Source organism: Antechinus flavipes, chromosome 4 (assembly GCF_016432865.1).
Source record: "Antechinus flavipes isolate AdamAnt ecotype Samford, QLD, Australia chromosome 4, AdamAnt_v2, whole genome shotgun sequence".
Lineage (NCBI taxonomy): Eukaryota > Metazoa > Chordata > Mammalia > Dasyuromorphia > Dasyuridae > Antechinus > Antechinus flavipes.
In genome coordinates, this window is record NC_067401.1 from 380,256,860 (window position 1) to 380,284,499 (window position 27,640).

Below are 27,640 nucleotides of genomic sequence, written 5' to 3' on the forward strand. Positions count from 1 at the left end.
TTGTTTCATCACTGAAGTTTTATAAATTAATTCTGACATTACATGTAGTGGGAAAATATTAGAAGCTTTCCCAATAATTATAGGAATAAGGCTTTTGTGATTTTACGCAATTCCAGGAAACATCAAGAAGTGCAATAAGAAAAAAAAGACTTTTTAAAGACAAGGATTAACTAAACTATCCTTATTTTCTGGTGACATGATTTACTTCAAACTTAAAAAAAAAAAAAAAAAACAGCATAACAACTGATTTCTTCAGCAAAGTACAAAAGTTATAAATAAATTCACAGAAATTAATAGTATTTCCATATAATGACAAGATTCAGAAGGGAAATGCAGAAGAAAAAAAGTTTCATTTAAAATAACTACAAAATACTATATATAAAAGTCAATATAACAAAGAATGCTTAGTACTTGCACAAATACAATTATTACTTTAAGGAGTGCTTGTAAAGAATTTAAGTAATAATACTGAACAATTATCTGCATGAAAAAAACAGCTCAATGACTTTATTTTTTCTTTTTTCAACACAATCACATCTTTCCCATCTAAATCCCCTCCAGATGGGAATATGTGAAAACTGGGACACTAATACATTGTTGGTGGAGTTGTGAACTAATCCAATCATTCTGGACAGCAATTTGGAACTATGCCCAAAGGACTATCAAAGGGTGCATACCCTTTGATCTAGCAGTGTTTCTACTGGGCTTATATCCCAAAGATATTTTACAGGAGGCAAAGGGACCCACATGTGCAAAAATGTTTGTGGCAGCCCTCTTTGTAGTGGCAAGAAACTAGAAACTGAATGGATGCCCATCAATTAGGGAATAGATGAATATGTTATGGTATATGAATGTTATAGAATATTATTATCCTATAAGAAATTATGAGCAGGATGATTTTAGAGAGGCCTGGAGAGACTTGTATGAACTGATGCTAAGTGAATTGAGTAGAACCAAGAGAACATTGTACACAGCAACAATAAGATTATATAATGACCAATTCTGAAGGATGTGGCTCTTTTCAACAATGAGGTGATTGAGGTTAGTTCCAATGGTCTTGTGATAAAGAGAGTTATCTGCACCAGAAAGAACTGTGGGAACTAAGTGTGGATCACAATATAACATTCTCACACTTTTTTTTGGTTTGCATTTTGTTTTTTCTCATTTTTTCCCTTTGTGATCTGATTTTTCTTACGTAGCAAGATAATTATATAGCTATGTGTATATATATATATTGGATTTAACATATTTTTATCATGTTTAATATATACTGGATTGCTTACCATCTAGGGGAGGGGGTTAGAGAATGGGGGGGTAGGAATTTGGAACACAAGATTTTGCAAGGGTCAATGCTGAAAAATTATCCATGCATACGTTTTGAAAATAAAAAGCTTTAATTTAAAAGAAATGTTTTTTAAAAAATACATCCCCTCCAAGGTTAGGGGGAAAACCCAACTTGTAACAATCATAGTAAAGTAAAAAGTGATCCACTCACTGAACATTTTAAAAAATGTATGTTTTTATCTATAACTTGAGTCTATCACATTTCTTGATAAGAAATGGCTAAAAGAATTATTCTGAAGTAGACCCAGTTAGCATGGTTTTGTGATTTTTTGCAGCTTCATTGAGGAACGCAAAAAAGAGCCAAAAACAATGGACAGTAGGAAATTTAACAAAGGAAGAGTAGAAAGAGGGAAATGGGACAATGAAGTAGTAGAAGGCAAGGGCCTTAGGATAGCATCACAGCAGTTCATCAACAGGCCAAGCTGGCACAGAAGCCAATGAAGAAAATGCTTGGGTGACGTCCTGGCAGAGGGACTGGAGGCATGATATGTACCAAGAACAAAGTCTGTAGCTGAGAGAAGACAGAAAGTCCGGATGGCAGTTGACTGGATTCAGAGAAGGAATTTCTGAACACAAATGGAAACGTTTACAAGAGAAGACGAGATCAAGGTTATGGTCGTTTCTAAGAGGAGCTGAGGTGGGGACAGAGAATCAGGTGATGGGAAAAACCCAAAGAAAGGGTCCCTCAGAGGGGAGGGTGCTGGAGAGAGTATCAAAGTAAGTGCAAGTCCCTGGTTATGCGGGCAGAAGGTGAGGAGCAGAAAGACAAAAAAGCCAGGCTCTTCACTTAGTGAGCATAGAAGAAGAATGTTCAAGAAGCTGGTATAAAACAGCAATTATTTTGCTCATATAATTCCTGACTTTCCTTTGGTAGATAGATTGCCAAATATTTTATGGTATCAACAGCTATTCTGAATGGAATTTCTCTTTGTATCTCTTGCTGTTGGGTTTTGTTGGTGATGTATAAAAATGCTGAGGATTTATGGGGATTTTTGTTTTTCTTCCCGGATTATTTATACCTTCTGAATCCAATTCTCCCTGTGCAACAAGAGAACTGTTCGGTTCTGCAAACATATATTGTATCTAGGATATACTGCAACATATCCAACATATATAGGACTGCTTGTCATCTAGGGGAGGGGGTGGAAGGAGGGAGGGGAAAAATCGGAACAGAAACGAGTGCAAAGGATAATGTTGTAAAAAAAAAAAATTATCCTGGCATGGATTCTGTCAATATAAAGTAATTATTAAATAAAAATTAAAAAAAAAAAATCATCAGCCAGACACTTAAAAAAAAAAAAAAAAAACAGCAATTAGAATCTTAATTAGGGAGCAGGTGTGGAGTGGCAAGGCTCCTGAATGATGGTGGTAAATAAAGGATGGAATATAAGAGGCCACAGGAAGCGAGGGGAATCTCAAATCCCCCAACCACACACCAAATGAGAAGCAGGGCGAGAAAGTACAACCAGTGCTGGAAAGGGCGGATTGATTAGGTGGGTCACTGGTTCTCAGTAAAATGAAAGAAGTTGGAATGATTGGGAAAGGAAAAGGTTTAAGATGAAAGCAAATTTTATTCCTATAGAGCTGTCAGCATTCCAAAAGCAGAGTGGAAGAAGTGGTCAGATCTTCAGTGGAACATTGGAGTAATAAACAGAGTAAGGGAGGTGTTTAGGAATAAGGTGAGTGGGTCCTAAAGTACCAAAATAGGGTTTCAGGGACAAAGAAATCACAGACAGATATCTGGCCCCAAATCCAGAAAAGTATAGGTCCAAGTATGAATTGTATATGAAACATCTGTTTCCATAGACCAATATAAAAAATATAAATACAAACTGAAGTAGAGAGTCTTATTCTGGGGAAAGAGGTGAAAAGATGAACATTAAAACTAGGAAAATGGCCACGGGTCCTCAAATAATAAGCAACAATTGAGATGAGCCTTGAAAATATTAACAATTAAAGGAGGATATATTGGCAAACATTATGTCACAGTAAACAAGTACAAGTTGCAAATGTGACAAGAAATGATTTCTTTAAAGTCACTCTATTATTGTTACTCATGTTAGAAGTAGCAAAGTGAAAGAAAGAAAAGACTAATTTTTATACCTTTATAACAAACTGGAAGTGCAGGGCTCCAATTATTATCAGCTTCACAGGTAATTTTGTTGTTACTCTGTAAGAAATAACCTTTTTCACATTCAAAAATAATTGTGTCCCTATAAGTATAAGAGCGTACAAATCCGGATACTGGAACTGCATTGTCAACTTGTGGAGTTTCACATCTGACTTCTGCAAAAGAAAATTTAGGAAGTTTTTGAAAAGACTGCATTTTAGAAGTAGGAAGTTGATCAGTAGTTGGTATATATAATGGTATCTCAAGGACAGAAAAAGTGGGAAATAAACTATTCCCAACGATTAAAAAAAAAAAAACCCTTAAAATAAATGATAAACATGATTAAATATGAAGCAAAATTTGATTTCAGATATATCACATGCAGGGGCAAATGACATCTTTAAAAAAGTCTTTCAAAGAAATTTTCAGTTCTGAAATCTCTCCCTCCCTTCCAGCCTGTTCTTCAACCATTGAGAAGGTAAGATATACAAATTCAGTTACATAGGTGAAGTGATATAAAACATATTTCCACATTAATTATGTTGTAAGAGGAAAAAAAAGGCAAGAAAAATTATGTGAAAGAATATATGCTTCAATCTGCACTCAGAGTTCATGAGGACTCTTTCTGGAAGTGGACAGCATTTTACATCACAAATTCTTTGGAAGTGTCATGGAATATCGTATTGATCAGAGCACTAAAGTCATTCACAGTTCATCACTGTTACAATACTGTTTCTGTGTAGAATGTTCTACTCATTTCTTTTTGGAAGGGCTCATATAAAATTTCCCATGTTTTCTAAAACCATCCTACTTATCATTTCTTATAACACATAAGTATTTCACCACAATCATATACCAAAACTTCAGCCATTCCCTTAACTGATGGACATCTTTTCAATTTCCGGTTCTTTGCCAACACAAAAATAGTTGCTACAAATTTTGTACATTCATGTACTTTTCCTTTTCTCTTTGGGGTACAGACCAGTAACAGTATTATTGGGTCAAAACTTAAGTGCAGCTTTATTGCTCGAGTTCCAAATTGTTCTCCAAAATGGCCGGACCAGTTCTTAACTGGTGTCATTAGCGTCTCTAGTTTTCCACATCCACTCCAGTATGTCATTTCTTTTCTGTCATGTTAGCCAATCTGATGGCTGCATAGTAGCTCAGAGTTACTAATGTATATTGTATCTCGATTTTTTATCCAGTATCAGATTCTTTTGGTAATTACTGCTTTGCATTATAATTTGGAATCTGGGGCAATCCTGAGGCCTTCCTTTTTTTCAAAAGGATTCCTTTGATATTCCTGACCTTTTGTTCTTCAGATGAATGCTGTTCTTTTTTCTAGCTCTATTAAATAATTCTTTGGTAGATTGATTAGTATGGGCAAAAATCATCATATAGCTAACTTTTCCTATAATTTATCTTTTTATTTCCTCTGCTGCTTACCTTCGGGAATAGCCCTATTGAATTAAGTGTTAACTAAATATCTACCAGGTTGAATTTGGCTCACAAAATGTATTTTTTCATGGTGAATTGATGAATCAATGAAAGCATTTATAGGACTTATCCCTACTACTAATTAAAAGAATAAAATTTTGGAATGAAAGCATTGAATGTTTTAAAACTTTAAGTTCTTTATATATTAAGTGTTAAGCTAAGTGGCCTGTGAAAGGAAATATAAAATGACTTTTGAAAGATCTTGAATCAAAGGCAGTTTGTAAAAGGTAAAGCCTTCTCCAGGAGACCGAGGAAGGTCATCCGCAAAAGGCACTTACCAAAAAGAAAAGGAAAAATTTAATAGTTTTCTCTTCAAATAGAAAAAAACAGTAAGAAAAGTCAAATGAAAATAAATTTTCTGAGATGCAAGCACATGGGTCATATAATACATAGGAGTAGCCTAAATTCTAAGGAAATATCAGAATCAGAAGATTTCCAGCTAGAAAACACCCTGAAGAGCAACTAAAGCCTTTACAGATGAGGAACCAGAGAAGAACCATCTACAGAACATGGGAACCTTGCTCAGGGTCACCCAGGATTCAGCTCCAGGTTTTCGAGGTTTAAATCAAGTGTTTTTTTCCTTCTATATCAGGCTGATTGGGGATAGAAAACATGTACCTCACTTGTGAGGTTGCACAAGTAATCTCCTATGTATTCCTTCACTGCTAAGAAAATACAGTAAAAAGGAGCAATGAATTAAGAATTTGAGTAGCATTTTAATTCTTACTCTGTTTTCTTATTTATAAAAATTAAGGGCTATTTTTTGTTATTTGCTTGTTGCTTTTCAACAAGACAAATAAGGAAATAGGTTTAGAAAAATTTCACATTTAACCTTAAACCTCCTTCCCCCCAAAACTAAGAGCTAAACCACATAATAATGTTTTTACTAGCTCTAAATTTTAGAATCCAAGAACGAAGATGCTTTGGAAAACTAATTTTTGAAAAGTTTTCTAAAGATAACTAATTACCTCTATACTATATTTTACTGCTTCTTAGAAGCAAAGTGAACCAAATTAATTTAGTTCCATACAAATGAGGAGGATGTATATTATCTCCTCAACTACAAAGCATAGGAGTTTTGGGAGAAGTGTGATTTTTTTATTAGGTGTATGGCGCAATCCTGTGAAATAGATTCAATTTTGTATCGTGCTATATAGTTTCCAAAATAATTATCTGATAGCAAATGGAAAGGTAAAGACTTAAATATTAAAAGTCAATGTAAGTGCAATAAAAATCTCAATTCTAGTTATTATAACGTTCCTAAGTCTTGACTTATTGGGATAAGAGGAAGCAAGAAGCTACCAGTCTAAGATGGAACAAGGTCTCCACCCTAGCACAAATGATACTTTGCACCTTGCTGCTGTTGCTATCATAAAAACAAACAACAAAAAAAAAACCAAACCTGGGCTGACTGTACTCATCTTTCAAAAATTCCTCACTTACCCTGATATAACAATGTTGGTTTTGATATATCATATCAGAGGAGACATTAGCCAATCCTCTAACCTAGTCTGTTCATTCAAGGGTCTATCCCATCGTACCCCTAAACTCTCACGATAAATCTTATGCAAGTTTGGGAAGGGAAGGAATAAAACTGTAGATCAACCTACTGACTCAAGCTTGCTAATTTTCTGCTTTTATTTCTGGTGAGGGAAATAGGGTGGTTGCTTTTTTTGTTTGTTTTGAAGGTAAATTTATTATTTTTAGCATTGATTTTTTTTTTTTATTTTGAGGTCCAAATTTTCTCTCCCCACCTGTTCCCCACTTGTTGGTAAAGCAAGAAATGTGGTATCAATTATACATGTGAAATTATGCAAAACATGATTTCATGTCAGCCATGTTGTAAAGATGATGACAGAAAGAAAAAGAAAGAGAAAAGAAAAAAAAAATTAAGTAAAAAAATTAAGCTTCAATCTGCATTCAGACTTCATGAGTTCTCTCTCTGGAGGGAACAGCATTTTCCTTCATAAATGCGTTACTATTATCTTAGATTAATATTTTGATCAGAATAGTAAATCATTCACAGATAATTACTGTACAATATTGCTATTACTATGTACAATGATTTCTTAGTTCTGCTCACTTCACTTTTTATCAGTTCACGTATATGTTCCCAGGTTTTTCTGAAACGATCCTGCTCTTCACTCCTTATAGCAAAATACCATCATAATCATACATCACAACTTGTTCAGCTATTCCCTAATTGACAGGCATTGTTCAATTTCCAATTCTTTGTCATCACAGAAAAAGCTGCTATAAATACCTTTGTACACATGTGTCCTTTTAATTTGAACTCCCTGGCATATGAGCTTAATAGTGATATTGCAGGGTCAGAGTTATGCCATTTTAGAGTCCTGTGGTCATACTTCCAAACTGCTCTTCAGAATTAGAACAATTCAATTCACAACTTCATGACAGAAAAATGATATGATGTGTCTCTTTTAAAAACTTTGGAAACATATATAAATGTAACTATGTTTTCTAAAAAAGCATCTGTCTAGGGAAAGGTGTACTAACTCCTAAACACAAAATAATTTTGTCAAGTTTCTGCTGAAACTAAAATATCAATAAGTTTACACTTGTAAAACCTACCAGAGTTTTTGATGTTATGTCTTCCTGAAGATTAAGAGTTATGGATAAGTCCTAGATGCGACATGACTTTAATGTAAGGATTCAGGGAAGATTACCAAAGAGCTATCTATTTAAGCTGTCTGGAAAAAAGCCAAAATCAGATCAAAACTATACCTTATAACAACTTTAAAAAAAAGGGGAGGGATAGTCAAAGATATATTGGATTTTGTTTTCCTTAGACATTTCATAATATTATTGATTAAAAGCTTTCTTTATATGTAACATCATTAACTTGGAACTTGTTAATACTATTATTTAATTTTGTCTTTTAGTTATATTTAAAGTAGTTTAAAAGTATTTGTAGAAAAGGATGTTCTTCTATGCCCAAAGGGCTATCAAACTGTGCATACCCTTTGACCCAGTAGTGTCTCTACTAGGTCTGTATTCCCAAAAAGAACACAAAAGAGGAAAAGGACTCATGTGTTCTATAAGAAACAATCAGCAGGATGATTTTGGAGGAGCCTAAAGAGACCCAAATGAATTGATGCTAAGTGAAGTGAATAAAACTAGGAGATCATTGTACACAGCAACAAGATTATGTGATGATCAACTGTTATGGACTTGGAACTTTTCAATCATGAGGCAATTCCAATAGACTTGTGATGGAGAGAGCCATCTGCAATTGGATGGGAAACTAAGGAGACTGAATCTGGATCAAAACATAGTATTTTCACAGTTTTTGTTAACATTGTTTGTTTATTTGTTTTTTTCCCCTTTTGATCTGATTTTTCTTGCACAGCATAATGTGGAAATATGCTTAGAAGAATTGCACATGCTTAGCCTATATTGGATTGCTTGCTGAATAGGGAATCCATCATAATTGTACATAACAACTTGTTCAGCTATTCCCCAATTGACAGACACCTGTTCGATTTCCGATTCTTTATCGCCACAAAAAGGAGTGCTATAAATATTTTTGTAAGTGGAGGGAGGGAGAAAAGTTTAGAACACAAAGTTTTGCAAAGGTGAATGTTGAAAACTATCTTTGCATGTATTTGTAAAAATAAAAAGCTATTTAAAAAATAAATAAAGCTGAATCAGCAAACAACTCAAATGATGACAAGTAACACAAATGTAAACCTACCATGTAAGGATTGTGAGTGACAATTTTCATTCCATTTGTAAAGATGATATTCTTACATTAATAGTGAATTTTTATGTGAAAGTATTAGAACAGATTTTTTTTCAAATTAAGTTCTAAGTCAAATACCTACATGATATATCTTCAAATATCTACGTGATCTTGTTACAAACTCAAAAAGCACCCACTATACAATTCATCTCCAACCCTAGGATTATATAACATTTCCAGATATAGAATCAACTTTTACTCTAAAACACCTGTCATACTGAATTAGGTTAAAGGCACATTTTAAAACAAACATGGGACATAGGCTTTGTTTCTACTCAAAGACTGATAAACTCAATAGGATTATTTTCAAAGTAGTCTTTTACTATTATAAATCAAGAAAGAAACCTCCACCCCAAGAAATCCATCACCTTTACACTGAGGGGGCACCGTATTCCATTGTCCATCTTTATCACAAAAAATGGTGTTATTTCCAATAAGTGAAAATCGATCTCGAACACTTGAGTCACAACGATAAGTCACTGTCTCACCATAGCTGAACAAATCCTTGCCAGCACCACTGTGCTCCCCATTTTGGATATCTGGAGGTGGTACGCAAGTATTAACTTATGGGAAAGAAAAAAATTAAATGTAAGTATTTCTTTTATTCACTTGCTGAACCAAAAATATTCCATTCAAGGTGACAAAAACCTTAACCACTTAACAAACTCAACTTAAGGTTGTTCTGATCCAATTAGGATGAGGCTTTTTGTCCTTATGTGAAGGAATAGATTGAGAGGAAGAGAAGGACAAGAACAGCCCCCTGCCCAGTTTCCCCAGGGCATCAAGCTGGTTTTATCATCATTACTGATATCTGCACAGCAAAAGCAGAGAGAGAGAGAGAGAGAGAGAGAGAGAGAGATGGCACTAATTCTATATGCCCCTGGAAACCATAGACTTAGTTCCTAATCTGGGAGCATTATTATCTTAAGGAAGCTTTTTTGCTGGATAAATTAAAGATGTATTTTACTTTGGAAAAATCATGTGGGAGAGAAAGCCTGGAGTCCTTGCATGTTGGACATTAGGACACATTTACCTATATCTATGCATAGGGAATATCCTTGCCAAGAAACACAGAACTATACAGTTTTAGGAGGGCAAAGAGGAGGTGAGTCTTTGTAGCGCTAGAAGCAGAAAAAGAGAAGGAGCTTCCCTATTCTTGTCAGATTGGCTAAGATGACAGGCAAAGACGAATGCTAGAGGGGATGCGGGAAAACTGGGACACTGATGCACTGTTGATAGAGTTGTGAATAGATCCAACCATTCAAAAAGTTATCAAACTGGGCATACCCTTTGATCCAGAAATGTTTCTACTGGGCTTATATCCCAAACATATTTTATAGGAGGCAAAGGATCCCACATGTGCAAAAATGTTTGTGGCAGCCCTCTTTGTAGTGGCCAGAAACTGGAAAATGAATGGATGCCCGTCAATTAGGGAATAGATGAATAAGTTATGGTATATGAATGTTATAGAATATTATTATCCTATAAGAAATGATGAGCAGGATGATTTTAGAGAGGCCTGGAGAGACTTGTATGAACTGATGCTAAGTGAATTGAGCAGAACCAAGAGAACATTGTACACAGCAACAATAATATTATACAATGATCAATTCTGAAGGATGTGGCTCTTTTCAACAGTGAGGTGATTGAGGTTAGTTCCAATAGTCTTGTGATGAAGAGAGCCATCTGCACCAGAGAGAACTGTGGGAACTGAGTGTGGATCACAACATAATATTCTCACTTTTTTTTGGTTTGCATTTTGCTTTTTTCTCCTTTATTCCCTTTGTGATCTGATTTTTCTTGTGTAGCAAGATAATTATATAGATATGTATATACATATTGGATTTAATATATTTTTAACATGTTTAACATATACTGGATTGCTTGCCATCTAAGGGAGGGGGTTGAGGAATGGGGAGGAGGGGCGATTTGGAACACAAGGTTTTGCAAGGGTCAGTGGTGAAAAATTATCCATGCATATGTTTTGAAAACAAAAACTTTAATTTAAAGGAAATGTTTTTTAAAAATATATCCCCGCCAAGGTCAGGGGGAAAACCCAACTTGTAACAATCATAGTAAAATAAAAAGTGATCCACTCATTGAACATTTTTTAAAATGTATTTTTTTATCTATAACTTGAATCTATCACCTCTCTTGATAAGAAATGGCTAGAAGAATTATTCTGAAGTCACAGCCATTTGTTATAGTAAACAGAATTTTAGATTATTTTTCTTTACAATGTTGTGGTTATTGTATAAAATATACTGATTCTATTGGCTCTGTATCAGTTCATACTAGTCTCAGTTTTCTCTGCAAATGTCCCTTTTATCATTTATTACTGATCAATAATCAATAATCATTTATTCCATTCAAAGTCTAGCCATTCCTCAATTGAACATCTTTGTTTCCACTTTCTTATAGGTTTTTTGTTTTGTTTTGGTAATTAAAGAAACAAAATAGGATCAAAGACAGAACATTTTGAGCAGCAGGTATTAGTTTTGCTTAATTGTTTCCCCTCTCCCTTTTAAATTTATTGTTATAGAAGACTTCTCTCTGGAAGGGACACACTGGGAAATGTAGATGAGTAATGTAAAGTCAACAGATATCAGGATTTATTTTTTTAGGAAATTTATTTAAAAATAGACAGTCGTCTATCCTGAAGTTCACTTTAAACATGGGATGGGGAACTTCCCTGTTCACTTCAGAACTGTTCTAATCTAATATAGAACTTTGCTCATAATATATATTTTTATTAAATCAAACTACATGTATTCTGAAAAATGGAAAGCCTTGGAACAAGATTTTACCAAGAAACAGTCACAAGAACAGTCAGAAAGAGCCACTGAACCACTGAGGAAAGATATGGAAGGAGTATATATCCTTTTTTACTTCCCTCCTTACTGATAGTAAAGTATCAGAATGCATATATAAAAGAAAGGGGATGAATATCATAATTAAAATTTGCATAAAAATGCTAAATGCTGAATTAACCTGGCTGACTGGAGAAAGACAGTTCTGTTTTGGAAGTAATAGCAGTTCCTAAAAAAGACACACACACCCCCAAGGCAGATTTAATTAAAAAAAAAAAAAAAAACATTTAAAAACTGTTGCTTTAGCTTTATCTGGATAATATTAAAGTTCTGTACTTTTAATCTCTAGAAACTGTCTAATGAACTTCGATTATTATTAACCAATTGCTATTCTTTTCTATTTAATAATTTTTAAACTCTACTCATTACCATGAAAACTTTACAAACCCATATAAGTATTTTTGCTTTAACTCCTATGAAAAACTGCAAAAGCGGGGGCAGATAAGTGGCACAGTCGATAGAGCACCAGCCCTGAAATCAGAAGGACCCGAGTTCAAATTTGATCTCAGACACTTAACACTTCCTAGCTGTGTGACCCTGGACAAGTTAATCCCAAGTGCTTCAGCAATTAAAAAAGATATTGGAAAAACTGCAAAAATAAAACTAAATATACATTTGATTATATCATAGAGTGAAATATATTAATAAACATTTATTTACAATGAACATGAGAGTATGTTTTGCCAGTGAGTAAAATTGATAGTCAACAAATAAATTTAATTTTTATAAAATGCAGGCTAGCCTTTTATATTATATCCCCCAGAAATTCCCAGAACCTATCGCCATATCCTAAATGGGAATACTAGACCAAAGATTCTTTCAATGACAATATTTAACAGTACATAAAATAATTCCTAGCCTAAATATTTTATATGTCTTTCTTCCAGAGAAAAACAATTCCAGTCATATTTTTATCACTGTTGATAGAAACTAACATTTACGTAAACATTTTAAGGTTTTCAAAATACTGATATGTTATCACATTTGATTCTCAAAACAACACTCCAAGTACCATAGTCAGAAGAACATTTACCCTTGGCCAGAGACTAGAAGGCTTAATTAGAACTGCAGTCCTTCTGTATTTGCTTCTAGAAAACATTATTTTCCCCACTTTGTCAATTACCATGCAAATCAAAGGCCCTCATAAGAAATACATCTTGGGTCAGCTAGGTGGCGGAATGGACAGAGAACCAACCTTGAAGTCAGAAAAACCTGAGTTCAAATCTGCTCTCAACTGTTCGGTTCTGCAAACATATATTATATATCTAGGATATACTGCAACATATCTAACATATATAGGACTGTTTGCCATCTAGGAGAGGGGGTGGAGGGAGAGAGGGGAAAAATCGGAACAGAAACAAGTGCAAGGGATAATGTTGTAAAAAAATTACCCTGGCATGGATTCTTGTCAATATAAAGTTATTATTACATAAAATTTTAAAAATTGTAAAAAATAATAATAATAAAATTAAAAAAAAAAAAAAACAAATCTGCTCTCAGACATTTAACACTTCCTGGCTGTGTAACCCTGGACGAGTCACTTAACCCCAATTACCTCAGCAAAATAAAATAAAAAATCTGAAAGAGGTGAAAAACAATGGATATTTCTTCTTGAAAACTTGAGGCAGAGGATAAATGAATGTAAGAAATGGAACAGTGCATTTTATTGAGTAATATCTAGTCCCCCCCCACCCCCCAAAAAAAAGGAAAAAAGAATTTGAAAAACTTCTATATTCGTTAAGATTTTGTAAAACCTTTGTACTTGTGTGATTTTACCTTTCTTGGACCTCATTTTCCTCATCTATAGAATGAGGGGATTGAAATAAATGGCCTCCAAGGCTCCTTCCAACTATGATTTTATGACTAATGAAATTTTAGATGCCATTTGGAGAGGTGAACTGCTATCTCCATTCATTCTCTTAGCAACAGCAGGATACGGTGAGGTTCTGAGCAGTATCAGGAAAGTATCAGATAAGTGCTAGGAATATCACACTGGTCAAATGAGAACAGTTCCCAAGCTCAAAGAACCTTCAGCAGTTCAGAACACAATAAATGGACTGAATTCTAAAAAATGAAAAACTTATAATGAATTCTATAAAAGACATTGCCATGTTACCTTACTGAAGATAAGTCAGCGAGAATCGTTAAATATCACTAGAAATAGACATGGGAGAAGTATTGACCTATAGTCTTTTTCCCTTCCCTTTTCACTGCACTTCTTAATCATTTGCATCATCACCTAATTTTGGGGTTTGGTGAAGATGATCAATGAATGATGACCCAAAGTACTGTAAGATTGTTAATAATATACATTAAATAAGGAAATATTAAATCTGGACGACTTCAGACAGGTGTTCTTTAGAGGGAGGAATAACGGTTCCTAGAAATTCAATAAAGAAAAATAGATTATGTCAAAAAGTTTAAGAACCACTGTTCTTATTAATATAAAGTTATGGCCTTGTCTTTTCATTTCCTAAAATAAAAATTCCTATAATTTTTCTTTATTGTCAGTCAACAACTATATAGTACGAGTGTGCTACAAGACAGGAACTGTTAAGAGATAGGAATATAGACAAAAAAAAAAAGACCTTAATTCACAGTCAAATGGGGGAGACAATATGCAACACTATGTACAAAAGATACATACAAATACACACACACACACACACACACACACACTCATTCTCTTCTCTCATACATATACAAGAGAGGGAAGAATCTAGCATTTGGGGGAATAAAGAAAGTCTTCTTTTCAGAGGGGATGATGGTGAAGCAATTGGGGTTAAGTGAACTTGCCCAGGGCCACAAAGATAGGAAGTACTAACTGTCTGAGGGTAGATTTGAATTCAGATCCTCCTGACTTTAGAAGCGGTATTCCATCCACTGTCATCCAGCTGCCCCTTAGAAAGTCTTCTTGTAAAAAGAATTTTGACTCAGACCTAACAGAAGCCAGGGAGGCCAGGAGATAAAGACAGCTAAGAATGGGAGACATTCAGTAAAAAATGCCTATAGCTGGGAGATGGGAATATCTAGTATCTGTGCAAAGAACAGCAAGGAGTTCAGTGTCACTGGATTACAGAAAATACAGGGGAAAAGGGGAGTGCATTTAAGAAAACTGGAAAAATATAAGAGGTTCTGGTTATTAAAGGTTTTGAACAACAGAGGACTTAATATCAGACCTTGCAGGCAACAGAGAGCCACCAGAGTTACATGAATGGAGGAGGGGGAGAGCCACGTTACATCTATACTTTAGGAAGACTAATTTGACAATCGATTAGGGGATTCACTAGAGCGCAGAGATAAGGCAAGCTACTCAAAGTGGCATGGGTAGTGGCAGTGTCAGAGGAAACACAGGATTCTGAAGATATAACAAACAGAACTTCCTAACATTAGAAATGAAGGAATAAGACAGAAGTGAGGAGTCAAGGGTGGTAATCTCAATTGTAAGCCTGGTGAACTGGGGGGAGAGTGTCTTTGACAATGTTGGGAAAGTCAGAAAGAAGGGACATTTGGGAAGAAAGGCGAGTGCAGTTTTAGACACAGTGTTTAAGATATATCCCATATCTATGGGACATATCCATTTCAAAATGTCCATCAGGCAGCTGGGGGAAACCATCAGAAAAGGTATAAATGAATACATGGGAACTGATGAGATAGAGAACCCAAAGAAGAAGAGGACCCACTTGAGAAACCTCCCGGTAGTGGGCACGACCTGAGTGAAGACACTTCAAAGGAGAAGGAGGACTTGTTAGACAACAGAAAGAAAGCCAGGAGAGACTGATGTTGTGAAAACCAAGAGATAAGAAATGATCAAGAAAAAGAGGATAAGCCATAGAGTAAAGAACCTCAAAGAGACATTGAGGACGAGGACTGAGATTTAGCAGTGAAGAAGTCCCTGGAGACTTTGGAGAAAGCGGTTTTGGCTGAATGGTGAGGCCATTAGTGAAGCTACAAAGAGGAGAGAGGGAGAGTGAAGACAGTGGAAGCACCAAAGCTGCTCCAGCCTTCTCAGGCAGACTAAGCCCAAAGGGGAAGAGAAGTCCTGGACCACCGGCAGGGACAACCAAATCAAATAAGGAACTATGGAGGGAGGAGACATAAAAACATTTCAAAGCACAGGAAGTGACTACTAGAGAGGCAAGGTTAGAAATGACTGCATGAGCTAGGATGACAGAGATCAATGCCCAAGAAGGAATGAAATGGGATTATTCCGCAGGCAGAGGGGTTAGTCTTGGCAAGAAGATGGGAGGGAAGGAGACAGCAACAGTTGGACATTTGAGTGATACAAGATGAAGAAGGGACAAGAGGGAGCTCTCGGGAAGCACTGCCAATGTTTTTATCAGTGACAAAAGAGGCAAAGTTCTCAGCTTAAAGAGTGAGGCAAAATAAAGTAATTGGTGTTTGAAGAGAGATGGAAAAAGCTGCAGCGGGGAGTGGGATGATGAATTGATTAGGAAGATATAAAAAGAATCCCTTATAGGAATGAGGCTCACTTGAGATAATGTAATATAAATTTGTAGTAGACCCAGTTAACATGGTTTTGTGATTTTTTGCAGCTTCATCGAGGAACATGAATAACAGCGAAAAACAATGGACAGTAGGACTAATCCAAGACTGAAGTTTGACAAAGAAAGACTAGAAAGAGAGAAATGGGACAATGAAGTAGTAGAAGGCAAGGGCCTTAGGATAGCATCACAGCAGTTCATCAACAGGCCAAGGTGACACAGGAGCCAATGAAGAAAATGTCTGGGTGACGTCCTGGCAGAGGGACTGGAGGCCATGATATGCACCAAGAAAAAAGTCTGTAGCTGAGAGAAGACAGAAATTCCAGATGGCAGTTGACTGGATTCAGAGAAGGAATTTCTGAACACAAATGGAAACGCTTACAAGAGAAGACGAGATCAAGGTTATGGTCGTTTCTAAGAGTAGCTGAGGTGGGGACAGAGAATCAGGTGATGGGAAAAACCCAAAGAAAGGGTCCCTCAGAGGGGAGGGTGCTGGAGAGAGAATCAATGTAAGCGCAAGTCCCTGGTTATGCGGGCAGAAGCTGAGGAGCAGAAAGACAAAAAAGCCAGGCTCTTCACTCAGTGAGCATAGAGGAAGAATGTTTGAGAAGCTGGTATAAAGCAGCAATTAGAATCTTAATTAGGGAGGAGGTGTGGAGTGGCAAGGCTCCTGAATGATGGTGGTAAATAAAGGATGGAATATAAGAGGCCACAGGAAGCGAGGGGAATCTCAAATCCCCCAACCACACACCAAATGAGAAGCAGGGCGAGAAAGTACAACCAGCGCTGGAAAGGGCGGATTGATTAGCTGGGTCACTGGTTCTCAGTAAAATGGAAGGATTGGGAAAGGAAAAGGTTTAAGATGAAAGCAAATTTTATCCCTAAAGAGCTGCCAGCGTTCCAAAAGTAGAGTGGAAGAAGTGGTCAGATCTTCAGTGGAACATTGGAGTAATAGACAGAGTAAGGGAGGTGGATAGGAATAAGGTGAGTGGGTCCTAAAATACCAAAAATAGGGTTTCAGGGAAAAAGAAATCACAGACAGATATCTGGCCCCAAATCCAGAAAAGTATAGGTCCAAGTATGAATTGTATATGAAACATCTGTTTCCATAGACCAATATAAAAAATATAAATACAAACTAACTTATTCTGGGGAAAGAGGTGAAAAGATGAACATTAAAACTAGGAAAATGATCACGGGTCCTCAAATAATAAGCAACAATTGAGATGAGCCTTGAAAATATTAACAATTAAAGGAGGATATATTGGCAAACATTATGTCACAGTAAATAAGTACAAGCTGCAAATGTGACAAGCAATGATTTCTTTAAAGTCACTCTAGTATTGTTACTCATATTAGAATTAGCAAAGTGAAAGAAGTAAAAGACTAATTTTTATACCTTTATAACAAACTGGAAGTGCAGGGCTCCAATTATTATCAGCTTCACAGGTAATTTTGTTGTTACTCTGTAAGATATAACCTTTTTCACATTCAAAAATAATTGTGTCCTTATAAGTATAAAAGCGCCCAAATCCGGATATTGGGACTGCATTGTCAACTTGTGGAGTTTCACATCTGACTTCTGCAAAAGAAAATTTAGGAAGTTTTTGAAAAGACTGCATTTTAGAAGTAGGAGTTGATCAGTAGTTAATGTATATAATGATATCTCATGGCCAGAAAAAGTGGGAAATAAACTATTCCCAACAATTTAAAAAAAAAAAAAATCCTTAAAGTAAATGATAAACATGATTAAATATAAAGCAAAATTTGATTTCAAATATATCACATGCAGGGGCAAATGACATCTTTAAAAAAGTCTTTCAAAGAAATTTTCAGTTCTGAAATCTCTCCCTCCCTCCCAGCCTGTTCTTCAACCATTGAGAAGGTAAGATATACAAATTCAGTTACATAGGTGAAGTGATATAAAACATATTTCCACATTAATTATGTTGTAAGAGGAAAAAAAAGGCAAGAAAAATTAAGTGAAAGAATATATGCTTCAATCTGCACTCAGAGTTCATGAGGTCTCTTTCTGGAGGTGGACAGCATTTTACATCACAAATTCTTTGGAAGTGTCATGGAATATCGTATTGATCAGAGCACTAAAGTCATTCACAGTTCATCACTGTTACAATACTGTTTCTGTGTAGATGTTCTACTCATTTCTTTTTGGAAGGGCTCATATAAAATTTCCCATGTTTTCTAAAACCATCCTACTTATCATTTCTTACAAAACAAGTATATCACCACAATCATATACCAAAACTTCAGCCATTCCCTTAACTGATGGGCATCCTTTCAATTTCTGATTCTTTGCCAACACAAAAATAGTTGCTACAATTTTTGTACATTCATGTACTTTTCCTTTTCTCTTTGGGGTACAGACCAGTAACAGTATTATTGGGTCAAAACTTAAGTGCAGCTTTATTGCTCGAGTTCCAAATTGTTCTCCAAAATGGCCGGACCAGTTCTTAACTGGTGTCATTAGCGTCTCTAGTTTTCCACATCCACTCCAGTATGTCATTTCTTTTCTGTCATGTTAGCCAATCTGATGGCTGCATAGTACCTCAGAGTTACTAATGTATATTGTATCTCGATTTTTTATCCAGTATCAGATTCTTTTGGTAATTACTGCTTTGCATTATAATTTGGAATCTGGGGCAATCCTGAGGCCTTCCTTTTTTTCAAAAGGATTCCTTTGATATTCCTGACCTTTTGTTCTTCAGATGAATGCTGTTCTTTTTTCTAGCTCTATTAAATAATTCTTTGGTAGATTGATTAGTATGGGCAAAAATCATCATATAGCTAACTTTTCCTATAATTTATCTTTTTATTTCCTCTGCTGCTTACCTTCGGGAATAGCCCTATTGAATTAAGTGTTAAATAAATATCTACCAGGTTGAATTTGGCTCACAAAATGTATTTTTTCATGGTGAATTGATGAATCAATGAAAGCATTTATAGGACTTATCCCTACTACTAATTAAAAGAATAAAATTTTGGAATGAAATCATTGAATGTTTCAAAACTTTAAGTTCTTTATATATTAAGTGTTAAGCAGAAGTGGCCTGTGAAAGGAAATATAAAATGACTTTTGAAAGATCTTGAATCAAAGGCAGTTTGTAAAAGGTAAAGCCTTCTCCAGGAGACCGAGAAAGGTCATCCGCAAAAGGAACTTACCAAAAAGAAAAGGAAAAATTTAATAGTTTCCTCTTCAAATAGAAAATAACAATAACAAAAGTCAAATGAAAATAAATTTTCTGAGATGGAAGCACATGGGTCATATAGGAATAGCCTAAATTCTAAGGAAATATCAGAATCAGAAGATTTCCAGCTAGAAATCACCTTGAAGAGCAACTAAAGCCTTTACAGATGAGGAACCAGAGAAGAACTTTCTACAGAACATGGGAACCTTGCTCAGGATCACCCAGGATTCAGATTCAGGTTTTCAAGGTCTAAATCAAGTGTTTTTTTCCTTCTATATCAGGCTGGTTGGGGATAGAAAACATGTAACTCACTTGTGAGGTGGCACAAGTAATCTCCTATGTATCCCTTCACTGCTAAGAATATATAGTAAAAAGGAGCAATGAATTAAGAATTTGAGTAGCATTTTAATTCTTACTCTGTTTTCTTATTTATAAAAATTAAGGGCTATTTTTTGTTATTTGCTTGTTGCTTTTCAACATGACAAATAAGGAAATAGGTTTAGAAAAATTTCACATTTAACCTTAAACCTCCTTCCCCCCAAAACTAAGAGCGAAACCACATAATAATGTTTTTACTAGCTCTAAATTTTAGAACCCAAGAATGAAGATGCATTGGAAAACTAATTTTTGAAAAGTTTTCTAAAGGTTAGATAACTAATTACCTCTATACTATATTTTACTGCTTCTTAGAAGCAAAGTGAACCAAATTAATTTAGTTCCATACATATGAGGAGGAGGATGTATATTATCTTCTCAACTACAAAGCACAGGAGTTTTGGAAGAAGTGTGATTTTTTTATTAGGTGTATGGAGCAATCCTGTAAAATAGATTCAATTTTGTATCGTGCTATGTAGTTTCCAAAATAATTATCTGATAGCAAATGGAAAGGTAAAGACTTAAATATTAAGTCACATGTAATTGCAATAAAAATCTCAATTCTAGATATTTATTTAACATTTAATTAAATAGGGCTAGTCCCAGAAGCTAATATAAGACTGTTCCTAAGTCTTGACTTATTGGGAAAAGAGGAAGTAATTCTTAGTCAATAGGGCTGATATGAGGACTAAAGGGACTGGAAAGACTGGGCAAGAAGCTACCAGTCTAAGATGGAACAAGGTCTCTACCCTAGCACAAATGATACTTTGCATCTTGCTGCTGTTGCTATCATAAAAACAAACAACAAAAAAAAACCAAACCTGGGCTGACTGTACTCATCTTTCAAAAATTCCTCACTTACCCTGATATAACAATGTTGATTTTGATATATCATATCAGAGGAGACATTAGCCAATCCTCTAACCTAGTCTGTTCATTCAAGGGTCTATCCCATCGTACCCCTAAATTCTCACGATAAATCTTATGCAAGTTTGGGAAGAGAAGGAATAAAACTGTAGATCAACCTACACTGACTCAAGCTTGCTAATTTTCTGCTTTTATTTCTGGTGAGGGAAATAGGGTGGTTGCTTTTTTTGTTTGTTTTGAAGGTAAATTTATTATTTTTAGCATTGATTTTTTTTTTTTATTTTGAGGTCCAAATTTTCTCTCCCCACCTGTTCCCCACTTGTTGGTAAAGCAAGAAATGTAGTATCAATTATACATGTGAAATTATGCAAAACATGATTTCATGTCAGCCATGTTGTAAAGATGATGACAGAAAGAAAAATAAAGAGAAAAGAAAAAAAAAATTAAGTAAAAAAATTAAGCTTCAATCTGCATTCAGACTTCATGAGTTCTCTCTCTGGAGGGAACAGCATTTTCCTTCATTTATTATATTAGAGTAATATTTTGATCAGAATAGTAAATCATTCACAGATAATTACTGTACAATATTGCTATTACTATGTACAATGATTTCTTAGTTCTGCTCACTTCACTTTTTATCAGTTCACGTATATGTTCCCAGGTTTTTCTGAAACGATCCTGCTCTTCACTCCTTATAGCAAAATACCATCATAATCATACATCACAACTTGTTCAGCTATTCCCTAATTGACAGGCATTGTTCAATTTCCAATTCTTTGTCATCACAGAAAAAGCTGCTATAAATACCTTTGTACACATGTGTCCTTTTAATTTGAACTCCCTGGCATATGAGCTTAATAGTGGTATTGCAGGGTCAGAGTTATGCCATTTTAGAGTCCTGTGGTCATACTTCCAAACTGCTCTTCAGAATTAGAACAATTCAATTCACAACTTCATGACAGAAAAATGATATGATGTGTCTTTTTAAAAAACTTTGAAAACACATATAAACGTAACTATGTTCTCTAAAAAAGCATCTGTCTAGGGAAAGGTGTACTAACTCCTAAACACAAAATAATTTTGTCAAGTTTCTGCTGAAACTAAAATATCAATAAGTTTACACTTGTAAAACCTACCAGAGTTTTTGATGTTATGTCTTCCTGAAGATTAAGAGTTATGGATAAGTCCTAGATGCGACATGACTTTAATGTAAGGATTCAGGGAAGATTACCAAAGAGCTATCTATTTAAGCTGTCTGGAAAAAAGCCAAAATCAGATCAAAACTATACCTTATAACAACTTTAAAAAAAGGGGAGGGATAGTCAAAGATATATTGGATTTTGTTTTCCTTAGACATTTCATAATATTATTGATTAAAAGCTTTCTTTATATGTAACATCATTAACTTGGAACTTGTTAATACTATTATTTAATTTTGTCTTTTAGTTATATTTAAAGTAGTTTAAAAGTATTTGTAGAAAAGGATGTTCTTCTATGCCCAAAGGGCTATCAAACTGTGCATACCCTTTGACCCAGTAGTGTCTCTACTAGGTCTGTATTCCCAAAAAGAACACAAAAGAGGAAAAGGACTCATGTGTTCTATAAGAAACAATCAGCAGGATGATTTTGGAGGAGCCTGAAGAGACCCAAATGAACTGATGCTAAGTGAAGTGAATAAAACTAGGAGATCATTGTACACAGCAACAAGATTATGTGATGATCAACTGTTATGGACTTGGAACTTTTCAATCATGAGGCAATTCCAATAGACTTGTGATGGAGAGAGCCATCTGCAATTGGATGGGAAACTAAGGAGACTGAATCTGGATCAAAACATAGTATTTTCACAGTTTTTGTTAACATTGTTTGTTTACTTGTTTTTTTCCCCTTTTGATCTGATTTTTCTTGCACAGCATAATGTGGAAATATGCTTAGAAGAATTGCACATGCTTAGCCTATATTGGATTGCTTGCTGAATAGGGAATCCATCATAATCGTATATAACAACTTGTTCAGCTATTCCCCAATTGACAGGCACCTGTTCAATTTCCGATTCTTTATCGCCACAAAAAGAAGTGCTATAAATATTTTTGTAAGTGGAGGGAGGGAGAAAAGTTTAGAACACAAAGTTTTGCAAAGGTGAATGTTGAAAACTATCTTTGCATGTATTTGGAAAAATAAAAAGCTATTTAAAAAATAAATAAAGTTGATTCAGCAAACAACTCAAATGATGACAAGTATTACAAATGTAAACCTACCCTGTAAGGATTGTGAGTGACAATTTTCATTTCATTTGTAAAGATGATATTCTTACATTAACAGTGAATCTTTATGTGAAAATATTAGTACAGATTTTTTTTTCAAATTAAGTTCTAAGTCAAATACCTACATGATATATCTACAAATTACGTGATCTTGTTACAAACTCAAAAAGCACCCACTATACAAATCATCTCCAACCCTAGGATTATATAACATTTCCAGATGTAGAATCAACTTTTACTCTAAAACACCTGTCATACTGAATTAGGTTCAAGGCACATTTTAAAACAAACATGGGACGTGGGCTTTGTTTATAATCAAAGACTGATAAACTCAATAGGATTATTTTCAAAGTAGTCTTTTACTATTATAAGTCAAGAAGGAAACCTCCACCTCAAGAAATCCATCACCTTTACACTGAGGGGGCACCGTATTCCATTGTCCATCTTTATCACAAAAAATGGTGTTATTTCCAATAAGTGAAAATCGATCTCGAACACTTGAGTCACAACGATAAGTCACTGTCTCACCATAGCTGAACAAATCCTTGCCAGCACCACTGTGTTCCCCATTTTGGATATCTGGAGGTGGTACGCAAGTATTAACTTATGGGAAAGAAAAAAATTAAATGTAAGTATTTCTTTTATTCACGTGCTGAACCAAAAATATTCCATTCAAGGTGACAAAAACCTTAACCATTTAACAAACTCAACTTAAGGTTGTTCTGATCCAATTAGGATGAGGCTTTTAGTCCTTATGTGAAGGAATAGATTGAGAGGAAGAGAAGGACAAGAACACCCCCTGCCAATAGTTTCCCCAGGGCATCAAGCTGGTTTTATCATCATTACTGATATCTGCACAGCAAAAGCAGAGAGAGAGAGAGAGAGAGAGAGAGATGGCACTAATTCTACATGCCCCTAGAAACCATATACTTATTAGTTCCTACTCTGGGAGCATTATTATCTTAAGGAAGCTTTTTTGCTGGATAAATTAAAGATGTATTTTACTTTGGAAAAATCATGTGGGAGAGAAAGCCTGGAGTCCTTGCATGTTGAACATTAGGACACATTTACCTATATTACGTATAGGGAATATCCTTGCCAAAGGACAAAGAGGAGGAAAGTCTTTGTAACTCTAGAAGCAGAGAAAGAGAAGGAGCTATGAAGCTTCCCTATTCTTATTATGGGGACCACCATCTCCCACTTGTGGCCATCATTTAGGTCAGACATTCATCAACATTTACTAGCTGTCCAATCTTGGTGTTCTTTTGTACAGTCTACTCCCTGTGAGTGAAATTCCTTCCTTAATCTTCTAAAACTTTTTTTCATTTCACTATGGCAAAAAAGATCTGAAATTTCACCAATTGAGAAATTTAATGTAGTTAGGACACTACTTCTTTTCTGAATACAAATCTCTTCAGAGGGCTTAATAGACAATCAGCATATCTTGCCTGTAATCCCACTTCTCTTCTCTGTTAAACTTAACTATTTCTACTAAAGACATCACTATTTTTCAATCATTCAAGCTTGCAGCTTTTCATCCTGAACTCTCTATTCTCGCTCATCCCTTACATCCATTTCGCTAACCCTACTTCCATCCTTTTTTCTCCATTCACATGAGAACCCCCATAATTCAAATGCTTATGACCTTACCTGGATTATTATTATAATCTTCTGAGAGAAATGATTATTAATAGCCAATTATGGGCAAGATCCAGACTTTTTTCTTGTCCTATTTCCTTGTTTGAGGTCCAGACCATCTTATCTAGATGAATTCCTGTCCACTGTGTTCTAATCAGATTTGACTGGGGATAAATTCTTTGATTAAATTGTCCAAGGATGGGGGTGATTAAGAAGTAAATGACATGATCAAAGTCATCTCCCCAAGTCCTTCAGTAAAACAGGTCCACCCTCCAATAGGTTAATTCTTCTTCATTAATTGTTAAACAGAGTTGATTTGCACAATCAGGAACATCCACTTTCAAAGGCATCTAAGTATTGAGTGGGCTCCATGATTTGGCTTTAAATCTGAGAGAGATGGCCCCATTCTTTTATTAATAATATGCTAACATTAATAATAAATGATTGATTACCCAGAAATTATGTCTCTCCAACTTTTTATACATCATACTACTAACTGATCACCTTGCATCCAGTTTTTCTATAATCTACCCTGCCAAAATAAGCTTCCTAAATGACAGTGTCAATGGTCATGTACCTACCTTGTTAAAGAAGCTTCAACTGCCCCTTATTATTTAGAAGGATCAAGATAATACCAACTCTTAAGCTTTACACTTAAAGCCTATCACAGTCCAGTTCTAGCCTAAATTTTCAGATTTATTTCAAATTATTCCCTTCATAATTCTAGATTTCAGCTAACCTCAGAATTCCATTTATCTTCATACCTTTGTGTATACCTGGAACACACACCTTCACTTCCAAAAATCTTCAGGCTTCCTCTGGATCAAACTCAAGTGCTATCCTCCCACTCTCACAACAGAGAGCTTTTCCTGATTCTGCTAATTGTTAGTGGCCTCTCACTCTTCAATTTATCATATAGGTTATACAATGTTATATCCCATATACCTCTTAAGTGCTGGTCCTTTTCAAAGGCCTCTCAGGACAAAATTGTTTTTTCCTTTTTATATCTCTGGTGTTTAGCACAGTGTGTTCTATACTGCAGGCACTTAATAAATATTTACATTACTGAACTGGAACATTCGGTGTGAATTAATTCCAACTGTTTTGATCATATTTGAGATAACAAGATAAAAGGAACAGGAAGCCTGATTGCAGAAAAGGCAAGAATATGTATATAATTCAAGGGTAAGGATTTTTAGAAGGTAGGCTTGGACACAGGGTGTCAGAGTTTTTGGGTTTTAAAGGTGTCCTTAAAGGACACCAGGAGATAGGAGGACATAAAAACGAAAAGTGTCCTATTTCTAACTTTTGCTTTGGATTTGTCTTTTCCCCAAGAAAAGATATTCTCTTTCCTTTAAACTTTTAAAGATATAGGTGATTGAGTGTGCTTTGGTGAGCTAAACTAGAATAATGTTATAGTTCACAAATGAATGTACCAATTTATAAGTTGGGGATTATTGCATTACCATGCTAGGGCGAGACCATTTGAAAATGAATATATTTTAACATGAATTTTGATTTGCATTTTGAATAGCAAAAAGACAGACACTACATAATTCCCAAATATACATGCAAAAAAACTCTTTAAATGTATAAATCCATTAATTACCTTTGCAAAATGGAACGTCACCACTCCATACAACTTTGTTTCCAGCAATCTCACACAATCTTATATTATCACCTATTAAAGTGTAACTGAAAATAAGACAACATGTTATAGGACAATACAACTCGAATAAGCTAATAGACTGATACCTCAATCTTTTTAAAACTATAGTTACACCAAAGTTTCAATAAAAGCTCATGAAAAATATTATAAAGGTAACGAATAAAACTGTTACAATTTAGTCAAATAAGGATCTTGAGGTTGGGAAGGGGACCCCAAAGGTTTGGGTTCATAGACAGGTGTCCCCAGGTGTCTCATTTGCAGGTTTAAACCCATCTCCTTAGCCAAAGGGCAAAATTTGTTGTAACTGTATCTCCATTAAAGAGCAGGCTAAATTTACAAAAGAAATTAGCAGTGAAACAAGCAAGGAGACACATTTATTCAGCTTTCTATCACAGACACATTAATTCTATGGCTTATAGGTAGGAAAGGAAGAGTTGTCTCTGCAATTTGGTTCTCACTGACAAGATATCAGTCAGCAATGAATTGAGGAGAGTTCTCCAGAATTAGGCACTGTCAGAACAATTGCATTCCTATGTTGGGTGGGGGAGGGAGGGCAAAACTAGAGGACTTTGGGAATCAAATATAAACCAGAACAGAAGCCCTCCCCAAGGTCAGGGGACCCCAAATCCACTGCTATATTTCCCTAGAAACTATACCATATCAGAGATACTTAAAGTACCCCCATACCAAACTCTTATAAATAAGCAAAAAGTTAATATGCTTGACATGAATCTGAAATTACTAAATAGTTTTCTCAATGTTCCTTAATCTTATTTTTTTTAAATCCTAGTAGCCCATTCTTTTACCTTTTGTTTATTAATTTTAAAAAAATTATTTCTTGGTTATACATGTACATTAACTTTTTAAATACACATTTCTTTATGAAACATGATGGGAGAGAAAAATCAGAGCAAAAGGGAAAAACCACGGAAAAGAAAGAAAAACCAGAAAAAAGAAGTGAACATAGATGTGTTGATTGATATTCAATACCCATAGTTCTTATTCTAGCTGCAGATGCATTTTCTATTCAAAGTTTATTGGGATTGACTTGGATCCTGATCTTATTTTTAAAATGTCTGTGTTTAGCTTATATCATTTACCCCAACTTAAATTCCTCATCCTATATGCCTACCTAATTTTAAAGTTCCAGGGATAGTGATATTATTTAGGTAATCTTGCTTTGCCATCTCAACCAAAAATCTCTAGAAATTGTAGTACCTATTACATATATATTTATTTTATGTATTACCGTCATATAATATTATTCAGATAATTAACTTTTTTATATCTGTCGTTTATAGTTATCTCTTTCCGTACTCTCATTAATTTCTCCATATTACAAATGTAGAGAAAAATTTAAATTCTATGAGGACTCCAAATTTATCTTTTTATCTATAATGTCTTCTCAAGTGCATAGTAGCATTTAATAAATATTTGTTGAATAAAACATATTGAGTTACAACTACCTGCACTATAATTTCTTGTATTAAGTACTTAATTCTCTCCAACATTTGCTTAGAAATTATCTTGAA

The 27,640-nt window shown here is 34.9% G+C and overlaps 1 protein-coding gene and 1 long non-coding RNA gene across 14 annotated transcripts in view; one reads left to right on the forward strand and one right to left on the reverse strand.

Moving 5' to 3' along the window:
* Positions 1–27,640, reverse strand: part of LOC127562617 (membrane cofactor protein-like) — a 56,905-nt gene that overhangs the window by 15,032 nt on the left and 14,233 nt on the right. For 10 of the 13 annotated variants that reach the window (XR_007953733.1, XR_007953731.1, XR_007953732.1 and 7 more), the window contains 5 exons: positions 26,049–26,134; positions 23,210–23,404; positions 17,489–17,671; positions 9,083–9,277; positions 3,448–3,630 (listed from right to left, as the gene is read on the reverse strand). Coding sequence is in view for 8 of the 13 variants with exons in the window: in XM_051998481.1 (XP_051854441.1) it covers positions 3,448–3,630; positions 9,083–9,277; positions 17,489–17,671; positions 23,210–23,404; positions 26,049–26,134 (842 nt within the window). In the remaining 5 variants the exon portion in view is untranslated. The remainder of the gene's footprint in view (positions 1–3,447; positions 3,631–9,082; positions 9,278–17,488; positions 17,672–23,209; positions 23,405–26,048; positions 26,135–27,640) is intronic. The other 3 variants (XM_051998483.1, XM_051998484.1, XR_007953734.1) reach the window with 3 other exon arrangements.
* LOC127562622 (uncharacterized) lies at positions 243–17,229 on the forward strand. Its single transcript, XR_007953735.1, has 2 exons — positions 243–2,094; positions 16,632–17,229. It is a non-coding gene; the product is annotated as an uncharacterized LOC127562622 (long non-coding RNA).